A 22727-nucleotide genomic window follows, 5' to 3' on the forward strand; every position below is an offset into this window, starting at 1 on the left:
TTCCATGTGCCTAAAATTTCGTGTTGGGGGAAAAAGGAGAAAGAACTATAGGGACACAGAGAAAGAGACAGGGACAGAAAGGGTCTTGCTCACAGTGACTTAAGCCCCTTCCACCATTGGAGCCGGCCCACCCATTTGCCAATGAACATGAGAAGGTCACCACTACTTTCTTGCATGTTGGCTACAAACCACGTCATCAATTTCTTTGCATGCAAAAGTACAATCTCTGGAGTTGCTATCTAGAGCTGTGAGAAGAGCCTGTCAGAAATTCTGCAGAGCTGCTACCAGTCAGTGTAGACAGTACTGAGCTCCATGGACCAATGGTCTGATTCAGGATAAGGCAGATGTCTATGTTTCCTAGGTGATGTGTCTGAGTCTTACTATTGTCTGAAAGATTAGCACAGAGAAAGTTAGAGAATGAAGAAAATGATCAAGCCGGGTCTGGATACGTCTTTCCTTTTCTTTGAAGAGGTTCGTATTTCAGGCTGGCTGTTTAGTAGTCATGATAAAAAAAAGAAAAAAGAAAAAAAGACCACTCCACTACTGCAGTCCTTTATCTTGTATTTTATCTTTTGCATGTAAGCTGCCTTGAGAATGCTTTTGCATTAATAGATGACCTAGAAATATATAAAACGAACAGTCACTAAATTAAGGGAAGGGGAGAGTGAAAAAAAGCAACCATCAGCATGGGAACTTGTGCCAGAGTAGCTCAGACCTATGAATCAGCGTGTTGGCTGCAAATGCACAGTATTCTCGAGTGCTGAGTTCAAGTACAGGAAAGTCTGTCTCTGTGTGTTTACTGAAAAGGAAGCGGTTGGCAGAACAGCTCTTATCTTGGCTATCTTGCTAAATGTGCTTTTGTCTGGGTGGAGTGGTTGGTCACACCCATTACCGTGAGAAATTTGGTGCTTTTAGCATTGATTTCTGGGCCTGCACAGGACAGGGAATGCACAAGGCAGTGGAGGTGCTTAGCTACCCCTACCTGCCCACCTCCTTACTTCCAACCAGCTGGCGGTGGGGGGAGGGGGTTGGCCCTGCCGGTAATTTCTCTCCTCCTTAAGTCTCAGTGTTGCCTTTGTAAAACCAAGCAGGGAGGAGGAGGGTGGGGACAACGAGTTGGCTCTGCTTGCCATTGTCTCTGGCGCCACCTACTATTGACCTCCCTGCCTTCCAACCTACCAGTCCCAATCGGAACCAGCCACCAGTGATGAAGCCAACTGGCCCATACACTAGAGTCGGCTCTTTGGTCTACGTAGCCCCCATAAGGACAATTGGAATCCGTTTGATCTGGGTCAGATAAAAAGCCCTGCTAGATACAAGCCAGCATCCTTTTCTCACAAATAGATACTTGGGAGAAGATTCTGGATGTGTAACCCCGCTCCCCATCCATGCTCCCCAGAAATTGGTGCTTGAAGACATGCTGTCTCTGGTAGTGGAACTACTACATAGCCATTGTGTCTAGCAGCCATAGATAGTCTTATCACCCATACATTTGCTGACTCCCCCTTTAAAGCTATCCATGTCGGTGTGCATTGCTGCATCTAATGGTAGTGCAGCAAATTCCTTAGTTTAAGTTATGATGAAGTGACTTCTCTCTCTGGGATCTTCCTGCATTCAGCCTTATTGGAGAAAGATTCAGTTTTGCTTGCATTTTTAAAAGAAACTACTTGATCTGCGCTTCTTGAACCAATACGGAAACTAGCATTCAGCTGTCTTTTGCCATCTTCCCAGAGCTACAATTCTCAGAGTGCTTTAACCTCTTCTTAGGGATCTCTGGAAATTGTATAGCTCTGTGGTGGGAATAGGGGCCTCCTCGCAACCCTTAGCACCTATAACAATTCCCATAATTCTTTGGTGGGGAAGCCATGGCTGTTTAAAGTGGCTTTAAATGTATGGCTTTAAATATAGCCTTAGTGTGACTCTTCTAGGCCACCTGCAAAAGACTTTGTGCATTTGCAGGCCACCTCCGTCAGGGCTGTTGTTGAAAAACAACCCCTCCCTTCCCATCAGCTTGGTCAGAGTGAAACTCTGGCTTCCTGTGGGTGATCTAGGTTTTCTTGGGTGAAGAAATGGCAACTGGTAGCAGATATCCCCACCCTCCAACCCACAGGTCCACTGCTGTGAAATCTAAACTGTAATTTTGCACGATAAATCTTTCATTTGCTTCTTCGTTTCATAAGGAGGGCAACAGCCTTGTTCTCTCTACAACTCCCTGAGCTCATTTTCATCTATAAAAAGGTTCATCCAACAAGGATTCTCTCACCATGCACACACAGACACACACAGTCTCGAAAGCCATTTTAAAAACCAGAAAAACCAGCAATGGTGCGTAGCGAAATAATGCAATATGTTACAACAAAATGTAGGGAAGGTGTCCATCTTAAATGGGTCTCAAAGGAGACAGGAACATCATTGCAGCCTGGTTACATCATTTTTATTTTTGTGTTTATGTGTTTGCGTAAAAAAAAACCACAGCTTTGAGTTAAAGGTGCTGCCAATTTATTGGAGTAGATTTTTAAAAAAACTATTTTAATACAAGGACTCAGAGCCAACCACCCACAGGTATGTTTTTTTTTAAAAAAAACACAACAACAACTCAGAGGCCTTCTGCTTTATTTCTCACATAGGAAAACAAAGGCCGTTCATATCTCGCTGCTAGGAGACATGCAACACAATATCTAAAATGGGCTGGAGAAACTGGGCTGGATGAGACAATCTATCTATTACTGTTCTCTCCAACCTTAAGTCTACTTCTTCACATTTCCACATCAGTCTGTGTCCCCTCCCCCTTAAAAAGAAGTCCTCATGAAAAATCATCAATACTCTAGTGCAAATTGTTACTAATCAACACATGCAGGTATTCCATTTTGCCTAATATACACTTTTGTTTTGGGCAAAGCAGTGTTCCCTACTATACAGCATGTTGCTATTTTGCACAGACATATGCATTTATACTGGCACCCCAGTATATGCATTTTTTTGTATGCATTACTTGGCTGGAGAACGGCATTGCAAAATTCGGAGAAGTTTGAAGGACAGCTGTTTGGAAAGTGCAGATTTGGTAGTTTGGCTTGAAATGTGAACTGGACTGAATTTCTCCCCCAAAGCTACCTGTGGCTTAGCAGAGGTTACTGGATTCCAACTCCCATCACCCCAGCCAGCAAAGCCAATGGTCAATGATGATGGGATTGGAGTCCAGCAACATTTGGAAGGCCAGAGATTTCATTACCCAATTAGCAGCAGCAACAACAACAACAATTATAAGTTGCCCATCTGACTGGGTTGCCCCAGAATGTTTTCTTTCTATTCACCTGTAAAGGTAAAGGCAAAGGTACCCCTGACCATTAGGTCCAGTCGTGACCGACTCTGGGGTTGTGGTGCTCATCTCGCTTTATTGGCTGAGGGAGCCGGCGTACAGCTTCCGGGTCATGTGGCCAGCATGACTAAGCCGCTTCTGGCGAACCAGAGCAGCGCACGGAAACACCGTTTACCTTCCCGCTGGAGTGGTACCTATTTATCTACTTGCACTTTGACGTACTTTTGAACTGCTAGGTTGGCAGTAGCAGGGACAAAGCAACGGGAGCTCACCCTGTCGAGGGGTTTCGAACCGCCAACCTTCTGATCGGCAAGTCCTAGGCTCTGTGGTTTAACCCTCAGCGCCACCCTGTACTCTGTCTTAACTAATTTAAGTCTGCAGTCCTACACACACACACACACACACACACACACACACACACACAGCCACTGGGAGTTCACTCGACTGAATATAATGTGATGGCTTTCTGACTAAACAACTGTAGGGGGTACTCTGCAACAATGCAATCCTATAGATGCTTCCTTTGAATTAAGCACAGAATTTAAATGAGATTTACACCTGGGCAGGATTTCATCCCTATTGATTTAAGAGTTTTGAAAACTGGGTGGCCACCCTACCTTTGGGGCATCGTTAATGTTCATTCCTCTAGTCATGAGTAGGTGGGGAAAAAAGACTTTCTAGGGCATTAAAGCCTTGCTTTCTGCAGCCTTGGAAATCCTATCCATTGCTTCCGAATATCAAGCTTGCGAGATGGTTGCTTTCAGTTCTTCCCATATTTTTCATTCATATCCCACTGCTTCTATGAACTAGAAACTGGATCTTAAAACAACAACAACCCTCAAATCTTGATTTTATTTTTATGATGATGAATTGAGGACCCATCCCCATTTCCCGCCCTTGTAGGTGTGGTGTTGGAATACACACCACGGGGCCTGCTTTTCGGCCAAAAAATGCAGGAAATGAGGGATATCTTACCAATAAAAGTAACAAGAAGAACAATCTGCTTAACATTCTCTCCCTCCCACCCCTCATCTTTTCCAGGATTGACAAAACCATGCTTGCAAGCCTGAAGATCAAGTGAGTAATTGATTATTTTATCTAATTCATTCTTTACACTGCTTGGTTGCCATCCCATGTGATAATAAGTTTTCTGGGAGGCTTATGATGGCCTCTTTCCTACAAGGCGTGCTTCTCTTTCTTCTTCGATATGCTTGCAAAGCTGGTAAACAGCGGGTGATCTTATGTTCTTGGACTTGATGGAAGCTTTATATAAGTGGTCCCACTGAAATAGCTGGCTGGTTGTTACTCATTCGGTTGTGCCTTACTTTCTTTTGTCTTTGTTTATATATAAAAACGAACCAAAATGAAATTGGAGGGGTGGGACAGTTGTAAGGAGGCAGCTCTGTCCGTTCCAACCTGTATTCCTTACAATCACTGCTCCGTTCATTCCAGTTCAGTGTCTACAAAATACTATGTTATTTGCCTTGCTGTCTGCTCTTCAACACAAGTTGTAGAGTTAACTATTTACGTAACTTAAGTTCATTTCGATGTGAAGGAAATGTCAGAACAATGGGAAAACAACAACACTGGTTTTCATTTCTGACCACCGATTCACACACAAATGGCAGCAATTTCTATTCCGTTTTCCATTTTCACTGGAATTCTCAGACATCTTTACCTGCTATTTGCCCAAGGAAGTGAACTGCCACTAGTGCTTTCAACAATGTCCTCGATAGACACAAAGTAGCTCAGGGAAGGGCTATAGCTCAGGGGTAAAACATCTCCTTTGTATGCAGAAGGTCCCAGGGTCAACGCCCTACATCTCCAATGGGAGCTGGGAAGGTCCCTTGTCCGAAACAATGGAAAACCATTGGCAAACGAGGTTCCTAGCCCCAAGGGTGGAATCTGGGAGCATGATTTTCCTTAGAGCCATTTTGCATGTGTGTGTGTGATGGCCAAATCCCCTTTCAGTATCAGGCTAAAGGTCCAGCATCCTATTCTCACAGCGGCCAACCAGATGCCCTCTGGGAAGCCCACAAAGAGGACCTCAGAGCAGCAGTGTTCAAGATGGCTTGGCTGGCTTTAAAAGAGGGTTTAGAAATGCAAGTTCGTGGACATTAATGGCCAGTAGCCACAATTTTTTCCTCCCACTGTCAGAGGCAGCGAGGTGCTGGATCTGCAGGTGAGGAGAGTGTTGCTGTGCACACGACCTGCTTGCAGTCTTCCCCCTCTCCAGTTTCATTTCTGGTTGGCCACTGTGAGAGCAGAGTCTTGGAGTAGATGGGCCTCTGGCCTGATCCAGCAGAGCTCTTCTGGCTTGCTTATGGCACAGTCACTTCTGATAGGACAGGGTCAAGGTAGCAGGCTGATTAGGATCAGTGAAGGCAAAAAGCATGGTCTTTCAGGACCCTGGACAGATCATCAGCGCAGGTGATGACTGGAACTCATTCCGGGAGATGTCTACTGAAACCTGGCTGGTCTGGACCTGCCGTTAACATGCCCCCATACCAAGGAGCTCTCGTTCGGCTATTGCTTGATTTTGCACCCGTTGACTTCTATGGCTTTGGGGTGGTGAGGACTGCATCCTGGGCTGCCCTCGGTGTCTGATGAGTTGGGTAAAGCTGCATACTTTGGCCTGGAAGGTCTTAAAATTGGAGAAACCCCTTCTCCAGATGATGCCTCCTCTGAGCCACAGGGAGGATTGAGGCCAGGGAACATGAGTCTGGATGGGAAGGGTGGTGTAGCTTAGTGGTTAGAGCATCTGCTTTGCATGCAGAGGGTCCCAGGTTCAATCCCTGGTTGCATCACAAGGTAGGGCTGGGAAAGTCTGGAAACCGTGCACAATCACTGCCAATCAGTGTTAACAATAACGAGTTAGATGGACCGCGGAGACTGACTGTGTATAAGGCAGCTTCCTATGTAGACCTGGGAAGGAGAAATTGCTTTTACCATGGACCAAATGTAGCCATAGAAGCTGCCAGCTCCTGGCAACTCCAAGCGGGAAGGGGAAACCGGAATGCTGCCTTCTGCCCCTGTTTTGTTTTCATTTCTGCCGCTGCACTATTTTTAATCTCGGTACGCCTGGTTATTTCTCTCTCCACCCTCCACCTCCTGCAGCCCCCTTCCAAAGGCCGAGGTGATTCATGTTCTGAACAATTATATCCAATTCAGCCCTTTTCCGTTTGAAGTGAGGCTTGGGCAGTAGGCTGTAGGAATCATACAATTTTCGCTTTGTGGGAACAAGAAAGGAACGCTCTTGAACAGAGGTTCCGAAAGCCTGGTCCGTGAAACAGCTTCATTCAGGACCACGACATCTAGCATAGCATATTAGAATTGCCAAGCAGCCAGCAGAAAAATCATTGATTGGTACTCCAGGACTCTCAGCAATTCTCAAGTGGTCTGGGGGTGTGTGTGTGGTGGAGTTTGACCTAGCAGTCTTTCACACAGAGGACTGTCCTCTGCAAAGCAGAACACACCTAGAGAGCATTTCCCAACCCCCTGTTGTAGCAATTTGTTTCATTAATTTCTGCACCAAGGTAGAACACCCTTTCCCAACCAGGTCCCTTCCTGATGTTGTTAAGACTCCCATGAGCTACAGCCACAATGGCCGTTGCGCAGGGATGATGGGAGCTGTAGTCCAAGGATATCTGGAGGTCCTGGGGTTGTGGAAGGTTGAGTTTGACTTTGTCTGGTTCTGAGACCCGCAAATATCCCCAGCTGTCAGTACCTGGGCTGGTTGCACTGTCACCACCTGTATAGGGTGAAGGCATCTTCCTCAATGTTGACAGGATGGAGGAGGCTAAGTGTGAAGCCGAATGCAGTGTGGCTTCAGTGGCCGTCTCCTTCTGAGCACAAGAGAGGAGGAGCCGCTGGCCATTGAAACCATTGAAAATCTGTGCTCAGCATCCTCCCAATGATGTGACGTCTTGCGCACAGTGCGCAATGCGCACATGACATCACATGTGTGTATTAGGATAATAAACTTATGCATATCTATTTACTAATGTATGGAAGTGTAACAGTATTTCCACCCTCTTTTTCATTCTCACCCACTTTTTCTTGTGCTGCTCTATCTTTCTATAAATGAAATTCTTCTAATAAAACAACAACAACACATGCTGTTGGGTGCAAGTCAGCGCCTCCGCCTGCTTGCTTCCCGTGCCTGTTCTCCATCCAGTGATGGATCTGTGAGCCTCCGGATCTTGTCGGGCTACAGCTATGGCCAAACGTTCAGAGATGATGGGAATGAGTTCAGCAACATCCGCAGAGCTACATCTTTCCCCTCCACCATCTAGTCGATTGCCATCGATGTCCTGTCAACCGTTTCTTTATGATCTCCCCGCACAGCGCTTGACGCTTTGGTTCTCCAAGAACAATATTTGCCCTCTGTGTGACAGTTTGACAGACTGTCAGCTCTTCCTCATTAAGCTGACGCACAGGCTGGCAACGCTGTCTGATGCCTCCTGCGATTCCTGCGTCGAGATTGGTTTCGTCACATCCTGGATGAGTCAATGAACAAAAAAGCAATAACATTCCTGGCTTGGGGCTATTGCTCCGCGTTGTCCCTCTCAATCACAGCCCTGACTTTTTTTTCTTTTTCCTTTAAAGAGCTATGTTGTTCTCTTGGGCCATTTGAATTTGAAAACAATTTCCATCTGCCACCCCCGCTGATGACGGCTTTACTTGTATTTATGGTCGGAGCAGGGAAGGATGTGTTTGAGAGATGCTTTCTGCTAAGTCAAGCTATTTTGCAATCTATCTCAGTGTTGTCCTCCTCTGACCGGCTTCACCTAAATACCTGGTTCTTTTAACTAGAGATGCCAGCAAACTGGACCTTGAAAATCATCTGGCTGCTTTTCAAGAGCCATTGATGCAATTAACATGGTGCCTGTTGTTTAGTCGTTTAGTCGTGTCCGACTCTTCGTGACCCCATGGACCAGAGCACGCCAGGCACTTCTGTCCTCCACTGCGTCCCGCAGTTTGATCAAACTCATGCTGGTAGCTTCAAGAACACCATCCAACCATCTCATTCTCTGTCGTCCCCTTCTCCTTGTGCCCTCCATCTTTCCCAACATCAGGGTCTTTTCCAGGGAGTCTTCTCTTCTCATGAGGTGGCCAAAGTATTGGAGCCTCAGCTTCACGATCTGTCCTTCCAGTGAGCGCTCAGGGCTGATTTCCTTCAGAATGGAGAGGTTTGATCTTCTTGCAGTCCATGGGACTCTCAAGAGTCTCCTCCAGCACCATAATTCAAAAGCATCAATTCTTCGGCGATCAGCCTTCTTTATGGTCCAGCTCTCACTTCCATACATCACTACTGGGAAAACCATGGCTTTTACTATACGGACCTTTGTTGGCAAGGTGGTGTCTCTGCTTTTTAAGATGTTGTCTAGGTTTGCCATCGCCTTTCTCCCAAGGAGCAGGCGTCTTTTAATTTCGTGACTGCTGTCACCATCTGCACTGATCATGGAGCCCAAGAAAGTAAAATCTCTCACTGCCTCCATTTCTTCCCCTTCTATTTGCCAGGAGGTGATGGGCCCAGTGGCCATGATCTTCGTTTTTTTGATGTTGAGCTTCAGACCATATTTTGCGCTCTCCTCTTTCACCCTCATTAAAAGGTTCTTTAATTCACATGGTGAACATGGTGCCTAGATTGTCCCAAACCTACAGGCCAATCTTGTGACAGTGAGTCCCATTCATGAAGTTCTTTCTTTTTTCTGTCCTACTACAGAGCCTGTCCTAAATCTACTGTGTGGAAGGGGTGTAGCTCAGTATCACAGCATCTCCTTGCAGGTCCTGCAGGTCCCAGGTACAACCCCCAGCAACTCCAGGCAGGGCTGGGAGAGATTTCCTGTTTGCCCCAAACCTGGATCAATACTAAAGTAGATGGGCCAGTGGTATAAGACACCTGCCTATGTTTCCTAGGTGATGTGTTCAAGTTTACTACTGTAGTGTCTGATAGATTAGCACAGATGAAGTCAGGTGCTGAGGAAAATAACCAAGCAGAGGCTAGGTACGGCTTTTATTTTCTTTAAAGGAGTTCCTATTTCATGCTGGCCGTTCTATTATAAGGCAACTTCCTATTTTTTTCACTGGGTGATGGCAAATCTAGAATCATGAGAGCAGGGAAAGTAAATCCATTTCACTGGGCAACTGCAATCTGTAGAATCATGAGACAGGGAAATGTCTCAATTCTGCCCCCATGCTCAATTCAAAAACCTCTATCATAAAGGAGGTAGAGAACTGGTAGGCCTCATGGTTTTGCTGGACTACAATTCCCATCATCCTTGCCCATTACCTATACAGTGTGTGACTGCTGGGAGTTGCAGTCCAACAAGATCTGATGTTCTCCATCCTGGGACTATAAGTTTAACAGCAGCTTCTTAGGAATGTTTTGTTGTTGTTTTGTGTGGGCAACTGGATTGGACACACTATTAGGCAAAAATAGATCGCATCTGCATCACATGTTTAAAGCACTATAATACCACTATAAACAGTCATCTCCCCCCTCATAAATCCTGGGAACAATAGTTTGTCGAGGGTGCTGAGAGTTGTCAGGAGGCACCTATTCCCCTCCAAAAACTACAATTCCCAGAGTTCCATGGGAAGAAGAATTCATTGCGAAACCGCTCTGAGAATTGTAGACAGAGAAGGCTATTGCACAACTAATCTAACAATTGCTGATCTTAGCCACTGTTATGTACTGAGTTGAACAGGCTCCAAAAGGCAGCAGTCTGATTGGTCCTAGAGCAGTCTGATTGGTCCACAGGAGCCACCCAATCCAGCTCCAGGTGGAAGTGAATCTGCAACCTGATTGGCCTACAGGTGAATCCCAGAATTAGCCAATCACGTGGGGCCCATTGTGTAAATAATGTATATAAAGCATTATATACATTATATTATATTCTGGGGGAACTTCCATTCCTCCTCACCACTATGAGCTGAATAAAGAGCATGAAATCCACTCTCGACTCCGAGTATATTTCAGCCACCCTAAAGCTGTGGATGGAATGGAAGTGAGGGCCATAAACTCATACCATCCAATGCCAAACTGGGACGTTCTCCCAGGCAAGTTAAATGGCCTGCACTTTGCTCTCGTCCCAAGAAAGCATTTTTTTGCAGCCCCTCCCCCCCAATCTCTTGCAGAGCCCAGAAACACACTGCATGAGATCTCGGCTCAGAAAAAGCACTTTTTAGGGGGTGAGATGCAAAGGTTTAAGGCACCCAAGATGGCCACTGAGCTCTTGCAAGAAAAAAATGGGATGTCCTGAATTTCCCTCCCCCAGGGCACTTGGAAGGTATGTCAATTCCACAGTCACAGCTGAGACACAACTTCCTTGCACTTCCCTAAACAGAACCCTACCTAAAACAGAACTATATAACCAATAATATATCTGCTCTCTCTCTCCATCTTTCCCTCCCTGCCCTGCTGCAAGCAAATTATCACCTTTTTTTTGCTTCTTCGGTTGATTCACTCACAGCTGGGAGGTCTTATTATTTTTATTTGTCTGTCTCTTCACACACCCCTTTACAGTTTAATTTGGTTTTCATTAGTTCCTATGGTAACCATGAATGCATCTGTGGAGGGTTTTGAAATTAAGAGCAAAAGAGCACAACAATATGGAGCATGATAGGAGGAAGCAACAGAGAGATAGTCCTGCCTGAATACTTTGCCTGGACTGATTTATATATATATATATAAAATAATAATTAAAGAAAGGGGGGAAATGTTTAGGGAAAGATATCCTCCCCATCGCAATTAGCCACGAAGAGCCGTGTGAGAAAGTCCTGAAAGCTTGACACTTGCTACCTGCTAGGAGGCTTCTGACAGAGAGAGATACTCTTCTGTTTCCCTGTTTCAATTGTTCAAAAATCGCAGAAGGAACTCTGGTAAGTCTATTTCATTTCATTCCATCACCCCTCCTGTCTGTGTCTTAAGTGGGTCTCCCTAAGCATCAAGACAAAGCGCTGCTGAATATTTAGGCACTATTTCCTATTTTGCTTCCTTGTGTGGCGAAGGAGGCCACTTGTCAACAAGTGTGGTGCCAGGAATACTGGAAGAGGTAGCACTGACTAGTGGGTAGAGTGTTACACACCATAGACCTCTTGTGTTTACTGAGCTTTGTCCTCATTTGCTTCCACAAAGCTTACTCAGAGGTTAGATGATATCTGGCCTTCATTGCGCATTCATTCTGATTTGTTCACGGGTGCACTTATATGTCTATGAACATTCATCCTGATTTGCTTGTGGGGTGTTTACTCATCTTTCCGTTATTTATTCATTCACGCGATTTAGTGCTTCTGCGCATGCGCAAGTGCATGGAAGTAACCCGTTCTGGTACTTCCGGGTTCGGCGCGGTGTGCAACCTGAAAACGCGCAACCTGAAGTGTCTGTAACCCGAGTTATGACTGTATATGGATGCCTTAAGATGGTCTATTTTTGTAATGCCCAATAAAAGTTTGGAGAAAGAAAGAAAGAAAGAAAGAAAGAAAGAAAGAAAGAAAGAAAGAAGAGACGCTATATGTACTTTCCCTTGTTTATTTGCTTGTTTTGCAACATGACAATCTTTAATAGAAACTAATTTTAAAAAGGAGGCAGAGGTGTCACTAACAAGCCCTCTGATCTCACTTCAGATTGGAGAAGAAGTTCTCAAATCTCTCTCTCTCTCTCTCTCTCTCTCTCTCTCTCTCTCTGCTGCATGGCTTTGCAGGAAGAAGATCCCAGGCCCCTGTATTGGATGACTTGTGTCTGTGAAACTGTAGGGTTGCCACCTTTGTTCTGGCAAAATTAATGATAGGGCAGGGCGGGGTGGTTGGGGGGAAATTCCTCCTCCAATCTGCTGCTGAAGTGACTTCAAAGCGATCCATTACAATCTCTTGCAGCCTAACAGGATGGCCCCTCTGGAATTTGTCACACATGCACATTCACACACACATATACACAAATCTATAAATCTGTCTGTGCTTGGCTACCCAGAGCTTAAATACATTACCTTTCACACACCCTTTCAAGCACAAGCAGTTGGAGAGGATCCCTAACTTGGTGCAGAGAAAGAGGGAGGGAGGGAAGGAAGATCTGAAATACAGGACAGAACTGTATCAATAGTGGACAAAGCATTTTACATTGAAATACAGGACAATTCTGTACAGTGCTACCTTGGTTCTCAAATGCCTTGGTCCTCAAACAACTTGGAACTCAAACACTGCAAACCCAGAAGCAAGTGTTTTCCAGTTTGCGAACTTTCTTTGAAAGCTGAACATGCTCTGTTTTGAGTGTTACACTTCAGATTTGAGTGCCACACTTCTGTTTTGAGTGTTACACTTCCATTTTGAGCATTACGCTGAGGTCTGCCTGCTATTGCTATTTATTTTGCGTTTCTGTTTTTGTGGCACTTTTTATTTGTTTTTTTGCGACTGTTTGGAACCCAGTTCAGCTACTGATTGATTGATTGTGTGTGTGACTGCAGTACATTGTTTATTGCTTTCATTTTATGGATCAGAGGTCTCATTAGATAGTAAAAATCAAGTGAAATTGCTGTTTTAGCGGTTGCTTTTAAAAGTCTGGAACGGATTAATCCATTTTGCATTACTTTCGATGGGAAAGCGAGCCTTGGTTCTGGAACGCTTTGGTTTTGGAATGGACTTCTGGAACGGATTAAGTTTGAGAACCAAGGTACCACTGTATTATACAGGACAGGTGGCAACCCTAACTGCCACTCTTGGAGTAAGGGAGCTATGTGCTTCACTTCTGCAGCAGGCGGACTTCTCCATAATAATAATAATAATAATAATAATAATAATAATAATAATAATAATTTATTATTTTTACCCCGCCCATCTGGCTGGGCCTCCCCAGCCACTCTGGGCGGCTTCCATAAAAACCAAAAATACAATAAAATATCACACGTTAAAAACTTCCCTGAACAGGGCTGCCTTAAGATGTCTCCTGAATGTCAGGTAGTTGTTTATCGCTTTGACATCTGCTGGAAGGGTGTTCCACAGGGCGGGCACCACTACCGAGAAGGCCCTCTGTTTGGTTCCCTGTAGCTTTGCTTCTCGCAATGAGGGAACCGCCAGAAGGCCCTCGGAACTGGATCTCAGTTTCCAGGCTGAACGATGGGGGTGGAGACGCTCCTTCAGGTATACTGGACCGAGGCCGTTTAGGGCTTTAAAGGTCAGCACCAACACTTTGAATTGTGCTCGGAAACGTACTGGAAGCCAATGCAGGTCTTTCAAGACTGGTGTTATATGGTCTCGGCGGCCGCTCCCAGTCACCAGTCTAGCTGCCGCATTCTGGATTAGTTGTAGTTTCCGAGTCACCTTCAAAGGTAGCCCCACGTAGAGTGCATTGCAGTAGTCCAAGCGGGAGATAACCAGAGCATGCACCACTCTGGCGAGACAGTCCACAGGCAGATAGGGTCTCAGCCTACGTACCAGATGGAGCTGGTAAACAGTTGCCCTGGACACAGATTTGACCTGTGCCTCCATGGACAGCTGTGAGTCCAAAATGACTCCCAGGCTGCGCACCTGGTCCTTCAGGGGCACAGTTACCCCATTCAGGACCAGGGAATCCCCCACACCCGCCCGCCCCCTGTCCCCCCAAAACAGTACTTCTGTCTTGTCAGGATTCAACCTCAATCTGTTAGCCGCCATCCATCCTCCAACCGCCTCCAGACACTCACACAGGACCTTCACCGCCTTCACTGGTTCTGATTTAAAAGAGAGGTAGAGCTGGGTATCATCCGCATACTGATGAACACCCAGCCCAAACCTCCTGATGATCTCTCCCAGCGGCCGCATGTTGATGTTGAAAAGCATGGGGGAGAGGACAGAACCCTGAGGCACCCCACAAGTGAGAGCCCAGGGGTCTGAACACTCATCCCCCCCCCACTTTCTGAACACGGCCCAGGAGGAAGGAGCGGAACCACTGTATAACAGTGCCCCCAGCTCCCAGCCCCTCAAGACGGTCCAGAAGGATGCTATGGTCGATGCTATCGAACGCCGCTGAGAGATCCAGCAGAACTAGGAAACAGCTCTCACCTTTGTCCCTAGCCCGCCGGAGATCATCAACCAGTGCGACCAAGGCAGTTTCAGTCCCATGATGAGGCCTGAATCCCGACTGGAAGGGATCCAAATGGTCCGCTTCTTCCAGGCGTGCCTGGAGTTGTTCGGCAACCACTCGTTCAATCACCTTGCCCAGGAATGGAAGATTTGAGACTGGGCGATAGTTGGCCATCGTGACCGCATAATTGCTGCGGAAGGGTGTGTGTGTGGACGTTTCATGGCTCTTCCTTGCTGCTTCTGCATGCAGTTCTTTGAGCATTATGCAGCAGCACTCGCCCACAATCCCAGGCAAAAAGCATGGAATTGGTGAGACTCAAGTCTTGGAAACCTCTGCACTGAGGAAGTGAAATTGACAGCGTTTTCGCAACCTTATGGGAAGCTGCTTTTTCTCTTGGTGATATTTGCGTAGGGAAAAGGTCACATCCCAGCCCTAGTTCCTAGGGCAGGGATAGGGGTCCTGTGGTCTTCCTGAGGTTCTTGAACCGCAGTCCCCACCACCCCAATACAGTGGTACCTTGGGTTACAGATGCTTCAGGTTACAGACTCCACTAAGCCAGAAATAGTACCTCAGGTTAAGAACTTTGCTTCAGGATGAGAACAGAAATTGTGTGGTGGCGGTGCAGCAGCAGTGGGAGGCCCCATTAGCTAAAGTGGTGCTTCAGGTTAAGAAAAGTTTCAGGTTAAGAACGGACCTCCAGAACGAATTAAGATCTTAACCCGAGGTACCACTGTAATTGACCCAAGTCGTGGTCCATCCACATCTGGAGGGCCACAGTTTGTCCAGTTTTGTTTTGCTAGAAGGAATCTTTGGTGGCATTGCCTAGAGGGGTGAGGTTGTTTGCTCACAGCTTGGACAAAATCCCTTCCAAAACTGTGTGATGGAGCCCAGGTGACAAGCCTCAGAGGCAGATCAGTCCACGAGGACTAGGTGGCCGGGGGAAGCGTAGTCAAAGCGATGGGCGTGGATGAGGAGCTGGAAACAGCTTGATGAGTCAAAGAAGGAAAGAAAACAAAAGAAAAGTGCAGGAACCAAAACCATCAAAAGGGAACAGCTAACCAGCATTTCACACTTTTGACCTCAGTTGGAGGAGCTGCTTTTGACATGGGCTGGATTTCAGCCCACAGAGACCACAAGCCCCAGCTGGCTGGGGGCCAGAGGCTGTTCAGCGGGATGGGGCAGCTTCTCAGCAAGCCCCCTTCTTGCTCTCAGTTTAGAAAGTTGCAGCGCTTATTCTCCAGGCGAAAAGAGAAGTCACACCCAGGGCGTTGAGCGACACGAGGCCTGCTTTCAAAGCAGCTGTGCCTTCCTGTAAAACAAGGAGGAGGCGCTTTTTCTTTTTGGCCTGGGGGCTGAATTGCCCCAGAGGCAACTTTCCGGGGACAACATGCTAGTGATGGACTGAGCCAGAGGCAGAAATAGATTTGATTCTTACCTGTAGGCTGAATTCCAGCCACGCAAAAGCCAGAGGTTTCTGCACAAACGTTTCTCCACCCAGGCAAGCAAGAGACATTTTATCTGCCCCAGTGTTGGGGGGTATCTGGCCCAGAGACCAATCCTGGCCCACCATGGGGTGAAATTTGGCCTGCGTGGGCCAGAACCACAACTACCTGACAATCGGCTGGCATCACTGTAAGTCTGCTTTGGCTCTGCACACTAGGGCAAGGAGTAGGATTTAACCCTTACTCATCAGCTGATGAGTGGGGTTAAGCATACCATCTAACATTCCTCCGATGAAAATAGGGACATTCCATTCCGTAATAACAATAATTTTATTATTTATGCCCCATCCATCTGACTGAGTTGTCCCAGCCACTCTGGGCGGCTTCCAACAGATATAAAAACATAATAAAACATCAAACATTAAATAAAACCGTTCCCTACACAGGGCTGCCTCCTGATGTCTTCTACAGGTTGTACAGTGGTACCTCGGGTTACATACTCTTCAGGTTACATACGCTTCAGGTTACAGACTCTGCTAACCCAGAAATAGTGCTTCAGGTTAAGAACTTTGCTTCAGGATAAGAAAGAACAGAAATCATGCTCCAGCGGTGTGGCGGCAGCAGGAGGCCCCATTAGCTAAAGTGGTGCTTCAGGTTAAGAACAGTTTCAGGTTAAGTATGGACCTCTGGAATGAATTAAGTACTTAACCCGAGGTACCACTGTATAGTTACTTATCTCCTTGGCTTGGGGGTTGCATAACTCCATACCCTCCAATAATAATAATAATAATAATAATAATAATAATAATAATAACAACAACAACAATAATAATAATAATAATAATAATAATAATAAAAATTTATTTATACCCTGCCCACCTGGCTGGGCCTCCCCAGCCACTCTGGGCGGCTTCCAACTGAATATTAAAAACAGTACAGCATCAAACATTAAAAACTTCCCTAAAGAGGGCTGCCTTCAGATGACTTTTAAAAGTGAAATAGTTGTTTATTGCTTTGACATCTGCTGGGATGGTGTTCCACAGGGAAGGCGCCACTACCGAGAAGGCCCTCTGCCTGGTTCCCTGTAACCTTACTTCTCGCAATGAGGGAACTGCCAGAAGGCCCTCGGCGCTGGATCTCAGTGTCCAGGCTGAATGATGGGGGTGGAGACGCTCCTACAGGTATACTGGACCGAGGCCGTTTAGGGCTTTAAAGGTCAGCACCAACACTTTGAATTGTGCTCGGAAACGTACTGGGAGCCAATGCAGATCTCTCAGGACCGGTGTTATTGTGGTCCCGGCGGCCACTCCCAGTCACCAGTCTAGCTGCCGCATTCTGGATTAATTGCAGTTTCTGGGTCACCTTCAAAGGTAGCCCCACGTAGAGCGCATTGCAGTAGTCCAAGCGGGAGATAACTAGAGCATGCACCACTCTGGCAAGACAGTCCGCGGGCAGGTAGGGTCTTAGCCTGCGTACCAGGTGGAGCTGGTAGACAGCTGCCCTGGACACAGAATTAACCTGTGCCCCCATGGACAGCTGTGAGTCCAAAATGACTCCCAGGCTGCGCACCTGGTCCTTCAGGGGCACAGTTACCCCATTCAGGACCAGGGAATCCCCCACACCCGCCCGCCCCCTGTCCCCCATTTCTCTGATAGGGACGTCCTAAGGAAAAGTGGAACATTCCAGGATCAAATCAGAAACTGGGACTGCTTCTGTAAATTTAGGACTGTCCCTGGAAAATAGGGAGACTTGGAGGGTCTGGGTTAAATAGGCACATGCAGCCAAAATGTAGTGTGAGGCTGTTTGCAAAAGGGCTTTTAAATAACACCACACTTGGAAGGCCCAACAGTTGGGGCTTCAAAGCACAGCATCATCTGATGTCACCGTGATGTCAGGCAGTTGACAGAGGGGTGTTCCCACCTGTTAAACTTGGCCCTCCATTGGTGGGAGATAAGGATCTGGCCTAATGGCCAGAAAAGGTTCCCTACCCCTTCTCTGAATGGTCACCACCCACTTGATCTCGGATGGTGGGGAGACAAACAGCCTTATTAATAATATTCTGCCCTCCATCGTAGGAGTACTGGGTGGCAAAGGTAAGAGGTGAAACAGTTGGACTGTACAGAGTGGTGTTTTGGATTCCATAACTTCCTTTGTTGGGAAATAATTTTGTATAAAATTAGATCTAGTGTTGCATTTCCCGTAACAGAAGTTCTGTACCACAGGATGGTTCCTCCTTCTAATCTGAGAAACAGTTTCACCCAGGGCTGAAATATAAATATTTTTAAATAGTGGAAGGCTGGGCAACCTGTCAACCTCCATGTTAAAGGTAAAGGTAAAGGTACCCCTGCCCGTACGGGCCAGTCTTGACAGACTCTGGGGTTGTGCGCCCATCTCACTCAAGAGGCCGGGGGCCAGCGCTGTCCGGAGACACTTCCGGGTCACGTGGCCAGCGTGACATCGCTGCTCTGGCGAGCCAGAGCCGCACACGGAAACACCGTTTACCTTCCCGCTAGTAAGCGGTTCCTATTTATCTACTTGCACCCGAGGGTGCTTTCGAACTGCTAGGTTGGCAGGCGCTGGGACCGAACAACGGGAGCGCACCCCGCCGCGGGGATTCGAACCGCCGACCTTTCGATCGGCAAGCCCTAGGCGCTGAGGCTTTTACCCACAGCGCCACCCGCGTCCCTTAACCTCCATGTTAGGTGGAATTTATAGGCAGGATAGGATATATTTTACAATTTATCCTCCCTATGACTCAAGTATGTGAGCAGAACATTTAAACTTACAACAATTAGCAGAGTTTTAAATACCATCCCTTGCAGCATTAAAGTGGAAACTTTGGGATGAGGCTGTGTAGCCTTATGGCAATTTATCCAGGTTATTAATTAAAAGAATCAGTCTGTAAATTAAGCATAAAAATGGTGTTTACTTAGATAAAGTCTCACACTTGATTCAAGCGGTAACAGTAATGAAAGCAAGGCAGGAAAATTCTACTTCTAGATTACGAAATGCATATTTCAGTTCAAAATGAAGTCTCCAATTGAAGCAGAGACCAGACAGGTGTCTGTCTGCCTCAGAAGCATGGTGAAAAAGAGACTGGGGTCTGAGGAGAAAGGAAGTAGTAAGGATTATTTTCCTTACCTTTTCCACCAGGAGGAGCAGGGGATATGACCTCACAGAGTGTCCTCTCTAGGAATTTACAGGGGAACTCCATGTGCCTTAACCCTTTGCTTCTCTAGCAATACTTGAAATTTTATTTAGGCTGCGAGATTATTCCCCACACTCCAGATGTGAAACTCTAACTCCCATCATCCACATACAGCACGGCCAATGGTCAGGGATGATGGGATTTGGAGTCCTAGCACATATGCAGGGCCACAAGTTCCCCAGCTCTGAAATCAAGCATGCCTTAAAGCAGGCTTCACCAAAAGGGTGCCCTCCAGACAGTTTTGGACTACAGTTCCCATTAGCCCCTGCTAGCACAGCCAATGGATGTTGTAGTCCAAAACATATGGAGAGCACCAGATTGGTGAAGGCTGCCTTACAGCATAATCCAGGGCATGTTTGTTGAGAAATAATGGCTGCCACAGAGGGTAGCCGCTATAAGTCCTTTGCAGCAAAAACAATAGAATCAGCTCACTTGCTTAAAGCTTGTTAGATATCTTCAGAGTCCACAAGAGGGCGCGTTTTGGCAAAAAAAGCTTTGCAAAACTTCAAAAATGAAGTTGTGTATTGCTTCTGCGCTCAAATGCTGTTTTTACAGTGCAATTCTCTACATGTCCAGTGAAAATTAAGTTAGCTGAGTTCAATGCAACTTACTCTCAGGAAATTGGGTCTAGGAATGTGGCCTTTAAAGGCCAAATATCTATCTATCTATCCTCTCTCTCTCTCTCTCTCTCTCTCTCTCTCTCTCATCTATCTATCTATCTATCTATCTATCTATCTATCTATCTATCTATCTATCTATCTATCTCTATCTATCTATCATCTATCTATCTATCTATCTATCATCTATATCTATCTATATCCATCTATATCTATATCTATCTATCTATCTATCTATCATCTATATCTATCTATATCCATCTATATCTATATCTATCTATCTATCTATCTATCTATCTATCTATCTATCTATCTATATCTATCTATCATCTATCTATCTATTATCTATCTATCTATCTGTCATATCCATACCATGTATGGTATTTAAAGCACTCATGTACCACTTTAACAATCATGGCTTCCCCAAAAGAATTCTGGGAACTAGTTTGTTAAGGGTGATGAAGTCCACTGGCGGAGGAACGGGGGTGTGCAGGGAGCAGACCGCCCCTGGCACCACTATTCTGGTAGGGTGCCATCACGGCGCCCCCCCCACACGCCATGCCCCCCCACGTGCTGGGTGCTATGCCCCCAGAACGTGCGCCACACACCCTCGTGGGTGGCGTGTCACACCCCCAGGATGTGTGCCACACCCCCTGGGGACACCAGCCACGCCCCCGCCTGCTCTCCGGTCCTGGTAGTGGAGCATGCAGCTTTGCCACTGATGATATCACAGAGCTACAGTTCCTGCTTAATAAGCCACAGTTCCCAAGATTCTCCATGGTTGTGAAAGTGGTATAAGCATATTTTAAATATGTGGTATTGGCACGACATATCTATTATTCTTTTTAAAATTTTTGCTGAGTGTTAAGCTAATTCAATGTCATGCGGGTGACCATGAATGTATATATAGAAGATGGGAGTAACATTCCCCCTCCTTAGCTGAAATACTTTTGGGGTTGCATTTAATTAAGTCCTATTCAGAGTAGGCCAACTGAAATGAATGAACCTAACTTAGTTATGTCCATTTAGATCAGTGGGGTTTCTTCGTTTGGACTCACATTGAATACCATCCTTTATATCTTAGGAACATAGAATAATCCTAATACAATCTCAAGACAGTTTGAAATCTGATTGAATACAAATGTATTCCTGGGCACATCGATTCGAGATAAATAACCAGCTCCTGATAGGACTAATGTGTTGCTAGAAATATAATAATAAATGGCTAAAAAATTCAGGTTTCTGAATGAGAGATGAGCCAGAAGGTCTTCTTTAGAAGCTTAAAATGGATTGTGTGGCATTCAACTAAGTTTTACTTAAGGTAAAGGTAAAGGGACCCCTGACCATTAGGTCCAGTCGTGGCCGACTGGGGTTGCGGCGCTCATCTCGCTTTATTGGCCGAGGGAGCCGGCGTACAGCTTCCGGGTCATGTGGCCAGCATAACTAAGCCACTTCTGGCCAACCAGAGCAGCGCATGGAAACGCCATTTACCTTCCCGCTGGAGCGGTACCTATTTATCTACTTGCACTTTTACGTGCTTTCAAACTGCTAAGTTGGCAGGAGCTGGGACCGAGCAACAGGAGCTCACCCCGTCGTGGGGATTCGAACCACCGACCTTCTGATTGGCAAGTCCTAGGCTCTGTGGTTTAACCCACAGTGCCACCCACGTCCCTAAGTTTTACTTAGAGTGGACCAAATGAAATTAATGGACCCAGGACTTCCTGTTGATCGTGAAGCTGTGAGCAAGCGGGATTCAGCCAATACCTCTCAATATGTTTTTCAAGTGAGGGCTGGCTAACCTGGTGTCTTACCATCAGCCACAGCCAGCGCAGCCAATGGTTGGAAATGATGGGAACTGTGGTCCAACTTCTGCTGTGCCATAGTTTCTCCACCCCTGCTTTAAAGGAATGACCATTTCAAATCCTGTGCCAATGATAATACATGCCAAAAATCCATGATTTTGAGACAGACATACACAAAATTACAAACCACACCTCCTGTAATTGTCCCAGGCAAGTTGTATATTGGGAGGAAGTTGGGACTGAGAACCTCCTTCAGATCCCTGAAGGGCAGAAGGTCCTATCCAACATAGCACTAAGTTGAAGTCACTTAGCTTGTTTCACAGCCGGGATGCTTTTTGTGCAAGGGAGAGCAGACGTGCAGAACGGAAGATTGCCGTGAAACAGACAGCACAGCAAGAACCAGCTGTTGCACAACCATCCTCTAGTGCAGCGGTTCTCAACCTGTGGGTCCCCAGATGTTGTTGGACTACAACTCCCACATCCCTGGGCTCTGGCCTTGCTAGCTAAGGGTGATGGGAGTTGTAGTCCAACAACATCTGGGGACCCACAGGTTGAGAAAGGCTGCTCTAGTGCAACTGTTGCACTGGATTCCTTTGAGTGCTTGTGCAAGTGGACTGAGAGCATTGCATATGACCCCCTGACCAGATCTGAAGGCTGTAGGTTACAGGAGGGTCCATTTCAATTGCTCCGTTAAGCAGAACTTCTTGATGACAGCAGCCGTTCAGCATTGTAGCCAATTGTTTAGAAGGGCTGGTGAGCTCTCCTTCACCGGAGGTGTTTGAAGGGAACCAAACAGAGGCGATGATCAAAGTTTGCCAGGAGAGTGAGGGGGTTAGTGAAGGTAAAGAGAGGGCAGAGACTGAAAAGTCTGCGAGGGTTGAGGATGATTCAGATGAGGAAAGGAATTAGTGATTCACAAGATAATATCTGCTTAATTTGTTTCAGTAATAATTCAAGTCTTTTGATGGCTGCCATCTCCACCCCTCTGGTTTAAATCTGTGAACAAATTGCTCATAATATTTTGAGGAACAAATCACTCTTTGTCCCCCAGGAGCATTGCTAAATAGTGTAGATCAGTGGTTCTCAATTGGTGGTTTGCAGACCCCAGTGGGTCTGCATAACCCATCCAGGGGCGTCTGTGGCACCATTCAAATAACAAAAGCTACCACAGAGATATCATGATTTTCAAAAGTAAGGGGTCCGTGACTTGGCTTGTGAAAAACAGGGAGTCTATGGTACTTAGGTGTTGGAGGAGACTCTTGAGAGTCCCATGGACTGCAAGA

The 22727-nt window shown here is 46.3% G+C and overlaps 1 protein-coding gene across 4 annotated transcripts in view; it reads left to right on the forward strand.

Moving 5' to 3' along the window:
* RAP1GAP2 (RAP1 GTPase activating protein 2) overlaps nucleotides 1-22727 on the forward strand; it is a 193939-nt gene that overhangs the window by 45068 nt on the left and 126144 nt on the right. For 3 of the 4 annotated variants that reach the window (XM_082201232.1, XM_082201236.1, XM_082201233.1), the window contains one exon: nucleotides 4358-4393. In XM_082201232.1, the coding sequence (XP_082057358.1) occupies nucleotides 4358-4393 (36 nt within the window). Of the gene's footprint in view, nucleotides 1-4357; nucleotides 4394-11035; nucleotides 11204-22727 lie in introns of those variants that run through there. The other variant, XM_082201238.1, reaches the window with a different exon arrangement.

This window comes from Podarcis vaucheri (assembly GCF_965113315.1).
Source record: "Podarcis vaucheri genome assembly, chromosome: 15".
NCBI lineage: Eukaryota > Metazoa > Chordata > Lepidosauria > Squamata > Lacertidae > Podarcis > Podarcis vaucheri.